The sequence below is a fragment of the Mugil cephalus genome, chromosome 7 (genome assembly GCF_022458985.1).
Source record: "Mugil cephalus isolate CIBA_MC_2020 chromosome 7, CIBA_Mcephalus_1.1, whole genome shotgun sequence".
In the NCBI taxonomy this organism is placed as follows: Eukaryota; Metazoa; Chordata; class Actinopteri; order Mugiliformes; family Mugilidae; genus Mugil; species Mugil cephalus.
In genome coordinates this window covers 3,994,925-4,002,711 of record NC_061776.1, presented here as the reverse complement: position 1 = coordinate 4,002,711, position 7,787 = coordinate 3,994,925, and the positions used below count along the sequence as shown (strand labels likewise).

General features: G+C 38.6%; 1 protein-coding gene across 1 annotated transcript in view; it reads right to left on the bottom strand.

The window, feature by feature from the left end:
- Nucleotides 1-5,858: 5,858 nt before the first annotated feature.
- The window catches only part of LOC125011030, a 7,146-nt gene continuing 5,217 nt past the window's right edge, over nt 5,859-7,787 (bottom strand). Inside the window, exons 4-7 of the mRNA XM_047590018.1 lie at nt 7,278-7,292; nt 6,345-6,681; nt 6,138-6,212; nt 5,859-6,007 (exon numbers count right to left, since the gene is read on the bottom strand). Of these exons, the coding sequence (XP_047445974.1) occupies nt 5,859-6,007; nt 6,138-6,212; nt 6,345-6,681; nt 7,278-7,292 (576 nt within the window). The remainder of the gene's footprint in view (nt 6,008-6,137; nt 6,213-6,344; nt 6,682-7,277; nt 7,293-7,787) is intronic.

The following is a 7,787-nucleotide window of genomic DNA, read 5'->3' as shown; positions in this document are numbered from 1 at the left end:
TCCATCACTACTTCCGCCTGGTGTCCCACTGTGAAGGTCTGGATGAAATAGGGAGTAAATCTTTGGTTCCTTGTTGATATGTTCGTTATTCTGGTGCAGACTTTAAACCATCAACTGTATAGAGAAGACAACGACACTAATTTATAGAAAAAAAAACTTTCAATAACCACAATGATTTAAATATTGTGTCAGAGTGAATACATTTAGTCTTCAGTTAAAAAAAAAAAATCCAATATTACATACAGTATATGTATTCAAAGGTAACTGAAACAATCCCATCAAGCTTTGGTACAATGTTGTGTCCTGTTGGGAGATGAGGAGGATGAAAAGGATGGAGCCTGCTGCCCCCAAACGGCTGCCATCTTGGTTCGTTATGAGGTGGGTGAGCATCCAGTTGCAACAAATCACAAGTTAGGTGTGTCCCGTTCTCCCAATCACCTCTGGCACAGTCCTATTATTAGATAGGGATTAGAAATAAAGAAAGAACACATCTCACATGCAGCACACACGACAGCCCTGTAAAATGACCACAGTCATAACACTATGGTTACACTTGGTGGTGAGCGCTCAGTACGTTTACATGCACGGCTTAATTGAATTTTGCTCAATAATCGACTTTCTGATTGCGGCCCTTGTCCCAGTTTACATGTAACGGAGAATAAACAGGATCATATAATAAATAAGAGTCGTTCATGTGTCAGGTCGGCATTTCTAACAACAACCAGATGGATAATAGTTCAGCTTTTTTAATGTTGTACATAATGCGTGCGTTTGTTATGGTGCAGATAAGATGGTGCTATCCCTCAGGTGGTTCTTCTACCAGCTCTGTTTACCTTTTTCTTCTGCGTCCGTCTTTCTTGGATGTTTTTGTTCTGGGGTCATATGCCAGCGTTGGGTTGTGGCATATGTTCACTCGCGTTATCCACTTAAAAGTCTAACTAAGGCATATACATGCTGGAGAAAATGGATTTCCAATCACATTATCTTGTGTGTTAATCGGATAGGGAGAACATGTTTCTTAGGCTAATTGATGACTCTAAAAGTTTGTGAGTGCAAATGGTTGTTTTTTAATGTTTGTGTTCCTTTCATGACATGTACAGAGTTTATAAGGCTTCCTGGGTGTAGCTAAGGAGCCTTGGTGTTGGTGTATGTTTTCATGTGTACCTGTTTCTTTTTGACTCAATTCATGGTCGCAAGCAGAGTTTGGTTCCCATCTTTCTGCCATACGTGAGCTGGAAGGGTGATATTCCCATGGTTGCATGTAGTGAAGCTCTATAGTCTTGCAGGAACTCAGTGATATGAGCTTGACATGGAGATTTCTCTCTTTGAGCAGTGAGGATACCACACTATTCAGCCTCTCTACTTTCCTTATGGATGGTAGATCATGGTCTTGATGTGTTGTATATGTTGCTCTTCCACTAAAGAGGACAGGTCTGAGGAAGTAAACTGTGGGCCAGGCCATTATCTGTTAATGTTATGGTGCTCTCAGTTACAACATTCCCCTTTTGGCCAACAATGTCCACACCAAGCTTGTGCCAAGGTAAAGGCAAGGGGGACAGGTGTCATCGGTGCAGTCTTTGTTTTGTGATTGAAACCCTCTCTATGTCCAAGCTCTCACAGTGAGAGGTAACTTCAGCACTGGACAGCCCCCCTGAAAACCCTCTATTGCCAAGCTCTGACTTCAGCACTGGACAGTTCCTCTGAACCTTTCTCTACTGCCAAGCTCTCATCAAATCAAATCAAACTTTATTTATATAGCACATTTCATGCAATAACAGAAAATGCAACACAAAGTGCTTCACAAATAAAAGACATAAAACATTACAAGAAACAAATCAAGAACGTACCCGCTCCCTAAGGGTAACACTTTCTATGAATGTTGTATTTATAATGTCCTATGAATGCACTCATAATGTTTTATAAGGTGTCTATAAAGCATTATAATGGTCATTATTACCATCTATACATATTCACAAGTCGTCATAACCAACTTCATGATGCATTATGACAACTGGTTATGAATGATTAGAATTTTAATCTGAATAGTGCATTATAAATATGTCAATATCTGCCTTGTCACTTGTTAATGTTATGATGCGTCATAACTACTTTGCTTTGCTAAATGTGTATAGTGATGCATAATGACTTTTGACTTCGCCTATAGTGCTTTATATCTATAGCTATGAGTATATGTAATAAAATTATAATAATGTATACATCTCCCTACAGCACACAGTTATAAACATCTATGCAATATCATAAGTGCTATTTGTCAGCTCTAAGTAAAGTGACAAGAATATGACACTATTATTAACAGATATAAGTTACGATGAGTAACTAAAAGGTGCAATGAACTAAGGACTGAGTCTGGCATCTTTACCCCATATGCACAATATTATTAATGACTATGTTAATATCATAGGTGGTATTTGTCAGCTTTAAGTAAAGTAGAGCAAATGAGGTGTTGTTATAAATAGAAATAAGATTATTATAAAAAAATATGAGGCACAATGAAATGAGAGCCTGGACAGTAAAGACAAAAGAAATGCATTTAGTTCACTTTATTTTCATTTAAACCAACACACATGATCAGAATGATCATCAATGCTCTGAGCACATTACACAAACACATGAAACAGGCCACAAAAGTGGCACAGCGTGGTCCTAGAGATGTGGCTCTTAAAAGTGCCTTTGGGTTGGTGAGGTGATTCAGGGTCAGAGGTCAGGAGATGGTTTGACAGCAACTACAAGAAGAACAGAGGCAAATCTTTAGTGCTCTAGCTGGGTTTGCTTTCATGCAGAAAGGTTTGATTGAAAACAAGTAAACAGATCACGTTTTTTTTTGTTTAAAGCAGTGCAATGAGACATTATGCTACCGCATATCATGCAGGCACCGCAGATTACCCGTAGCTGGCTTAAGCCAACTAGACGAAAGTTACCAGACACTGAACCCTTCTCTACTGCCAAGGTCTCAGAGGGAGAGGTAACTTCAGCACTGGACAGCTCCTCTGAACCCCTCCGTATGCCAGACATATACACACAAGCAAGCAGCCCCTCCCAGAATTATCTTTTGTCAAAGATTAAAACCATCTGCTTCAAGTAAACAAGCTAAACAACCATAACCTATTTGCCCAGTTCACAAGATAAAGGCAGTTGCTCAAAGCAAGAAACTGTCTTTGAACTTGTGACATCCTCTGCAACTTGTGAAGAACAGAGTGACACTAGGGAATAAAAGGAACTGCTGCAAACTTCCATGCAAGCTCATTTGCAGGCTGTCTAATGGGAATCAGTGTCCACCGTGTAAAGTCAAAGTCAATCCCGTTGATGGGAAAACAAGGGCAAACTCCCACAGCCACCTCACCTGAAACCAAATCTAATACAGCAAAGACTTACTGCAACAATGCACCAACATCTGTAATGCCAAAACAGAGATTGATCTGTTATCAAATAGTAAAAACCCGTCCATAATGAAAGGCCTTCAATGGGACAATGACGCAATAACTCACTTCAAGCCTGTGCAAAATTGCAAATTTGGAATTTTAAAAATAAATAAATAAATAAATAATTCGTCGTTTGAAGAATTTGTCTTTAAATTGAACTGGCTTCACCTCCAACAGGACGTTGAATAGGAATTACAGGAATTGGAATTAAATTAATGTCAATCCAGATAAATTCCTTATAGCCAAGTAACACTAATAATTTGCCACATTTATTTGAAAATTAACAAATGACACAAAATTGAAACTAGCTCAAATTAAAATATTATGTTATTATTTATAGATGATGCTTTTATTCTTAATTACTAATGAAAAACATTTGCTGTAATTAAAATAGAATGGGTATGTGACATTTATAGTAGTAATTATTTGGATGATATATGTAAAAAGACATGTATGGAATATACTGTAAAGCATGATTCTGGAATACACAACTTCACATTTCCAAGTTGTATTGTATTTATGATATATTTATTTGTGAAGTTAGCCTTTATTTAAGTCCATAGAGGAAGTGAATTTTATACTATCACGTCTAACTATTGACTGTATAGTTACTTTATGCAGTGTTGCAGTTCCTCCCTTTGGTCAGTAGACGGCAGTAAAAGTTTAAAATGCTACGTTAAACGTCAACAAAACATGTTTATTTTTAATAAGGACAATAATACCAATTTATTCATGCTTATTTGGACAGTTTATATACAAATGAAGAATGGGACATATGAGCTAGGCTCTGAGAAGGGTTATGTTTTTTGTTTTAATCAGGTTGAGAGGCAACAGAAGCCACTGCTGTTTGTTTGCTCTTTCTCAATTAAAATAAACCACACCACATTTATATTAGCATTAGCATTAGCAGCAGGTCAGAGCATCACTGGAAATTGAACTGTTTGAGAGCTGAACACTGAAAGTTCATGGTCCTCTAACTGGACCTGTTAGTGGATAAATCCTAATCACTCATTAATCACAGAGGTGTCTGATCAATAAAATCACTTTTAATTAATGTTGTTATTGTTTATTTCAAACTGTAAAGAGCATCTTTAATCATCAGAACCTCCCTGAATATGTTACCAGGACATGAGCTTGGACTCACTTCAACTCTGTGTGGGTGGAGGCTCAGAGGAAAAAAGGTTTACAGTAAACAAGAGAAAGGGAGGGGAGGCAGTGAGTGTGTACAGAAGCAGATATGAATCTGTTCTCAGTGGTTATTAGGACAGAAAACAAACTGCTGACAGCCAATCAGACTTCCTTCCTGCAGCAAACGGGCTGTGTGGGTTTGTGCTCTGCAGCCTCCACACCGTGAGCTGTGGCTTTTCACTTTAATGACAGTTTCAACCACCAGCTCTGGTTAAAGAATATTTCCAGGAAGCACCTGTGTTCTTCAACTGAGAGACAAGAAACACATTTATATTCATCATTAAAAATTAGAACCAGTTCTTTTCATGTTAAATTGTTTTTCCAATTAAATGACACTAATTATTTTATTGTTCTTTTTAAAATCTTTCATCCTCTCATGAATTTCTCCTCTCTGATGAATATAACTTTAAAGAAGTTGAACTCTGCCTGCAAAGTGTTTAAATTGAACCCAATGAGAAGATTTTCAACTTCTATATGAAACAATGATGCTTCCTGTTCTTTATCATTAATCAGAACCGAACACAAACGTCACTGAGACAGAGACACAAACCCACGATATAAACAAGTCATGCTGTTGTTGTGAAGCAGGCGTCCTGTTGGGTTCACCTCAAGTCTCATTATTTCCATGAGTTATAGTTGACAAAAGAGTCTGAATGTCCCAATCAGTTGTAATTCATCATGAGTTCACCTTATTAACCACACTGACCCATATTTCTCATGGAAATTAAATTCAAGCTTCATCTTTTATCAGTGCAGTCTGTGCTTCATTCACAGGGTTCATAGACATCACATCCAACAGTCACTAATATACCAGCTAAAGTGTTTGACTTGCTTTATTAAGACACATCAAAAGAATAAAAATGTGTTTATTGAGTGTGATCCAGTGAAACAAAAGAGCAGCCTGGTGGAGTTTGATTTATTAGAAAGAAGAAACACAAGAGCAGAAGAAACAGCTGGAAACTGATGATGATTCAGCCTCATTTTCATTATTATACAAGTCACAGTTAAAAGTGGAAATAAACTAGACGACTAGAGAATGAACATGTCATAAGAGCAGATTTCTATGTGAATATATGTGTTTCTATTTACAGGACGACAATCAACATGTGAATGAACAGATACAGATTACAAAGAAGAACATTTCAAAAAACATTTACTGAAAACTGATGAAAGTGATGAATGAGATGAAGTGATGAGATCTGATGGAGAGAAAAGAGGAGCAGAAAACAGTCAGTCAGCATGTGTGGAGCTGGTGGACCGTCCCTTGTTTGTGAGGCTCGTCAGCAGAGAGAGTCCACAGCAGTACACCAGACTCTTCACTATCAGCACTGTGTACAGCAGACAGAGCAGCTTCACCCTGCACTGAGACTGGAAGGACACTGTCAGACACACACACACACACACACAGATATGAATTAGTGCAAGTGTCAGATTGATCCTGTAAAGTTGTTCTAGTGTCCTCATTGGACATTGGAGCTGTCCATGCAGAGAGGCAGCAGGTGATCTTACAGTGATGTTGCTGCAGAGCTGCCAGGTCTGCTGGCTCTCTCTCTGGAGGACAGGAGGCTGCTGGAGCTGGAACCCCTGAAACAGAAAAGGAGTCAAATGTTTGGAGCTGCAGTGACAAATGTCAGTCCTCTGCTCCTCTGATCTCTTTGACAGCATCTCCACATGAAGCTCAACCACTGCTGGACACAGTCACCAAGCCTTCATTACCTTGTAGTGCTTGGGCCTCCACTCTGTCCTCCACTCTTTCTTCCAGTGTGTCCTCCACTGTGCCTCCCTCGTGCTTGATGGAGCAGATGTATTTATATGTGTACAGATCATCTCTATCCACCAGTCTGATGGAGGCTCTGTGTCCTGACTCTCTGAGTTCCAGCTGATCTTCCTGAGCAGAGGTCAGATCCTCCAGAGAGCCGCCCTTCTTCTGTCTTTTCCAGGAGAACTGGACCACAGGAGGAAACATGGATGAGGCCAGACACAGCAGGGAGCTCTTCTCCTCCTGGTTGGGTCTGGATGCTGCTGGGTACACGCTCACCACGGGCTTCACTACCTGCTCATCTGAAGTTTGACAGCACACACACATTGACACAGTCAACAGCAGCTTACAGCACTGGTCTGGATTCAGCCTGATCCTGGAAACTACATGGACTCTGATCACTAAACTACTCATCAATACACAACAAACATCAACCAGCATTAATGTTTCCAGCAGTCTGAGCTACAGTACCTCGTCTGCTGGATCCGACCACAAGGGTCACTGATCCTCTGCTGCCCATGACCACCCTGTCTCTGGTTCTTGTCCTTCTTTAGACCACTTTTGATAGATACTGATCACTTTAGACCAGGAAAACCCCACAAGAGCTGCAGTTCTGGAGATGCTCTGAACCCAGTCGTCTAACCACTTCAACGGTCATAATGTTATGGCTGATCAGTGTACATATTCAGTATATATTATAACATGTCTTCATGTAAATTTCTGTTTCTAAAATAACTGATGCTACATAAAATAAATAAATCAATCAATCAGAAAAGAATACAGTAGTCGACCAATCATCAGTTGTATAATCAAACCTGCTCCCAGTAGAACAAACACACACTGGACAATCACAACACAAACTGGAAAATCCTTAATACATTTGGAATAACTTGTATTTGTATATCCTTTACTCTTTCATATACAATATACATACATGCATAAATAAATAGGATTTCTATCGTATTAAAATTCTATTTTTTGTGCTTATTTACTTCTTTATATTTCCTCTGTGCTCTGTTCTCAAACTGTCTACTGCTGCAACGTTGTAAAATTACCCCACGGTGGAATAAATAAATGATTATCTTATTTTATCTTAATCAAAAGACATTATTTGCTCATTTTCAATTTGTTTCAAAGAAGTTAGGAAACATGTCGACTGTGTTTCAATACGTCGTCTTTTATCAATTAAAGTTATTGTAGTTTACAACGTGAAATATTTTATTTTATTTTATTTTATTTTATGAATGAGAAAGACCTTTCAGAATAAGACGTCATCTGTATAGCCACATTTGTTTCTCCAAAACCTCTACATAAGGTTCAGTGTTAATGGTTCGTTCACAAATGTGTAAGTTAATGAAGATCACCAACATTCAACACTGCTTTTTATTTTATGATTTTGT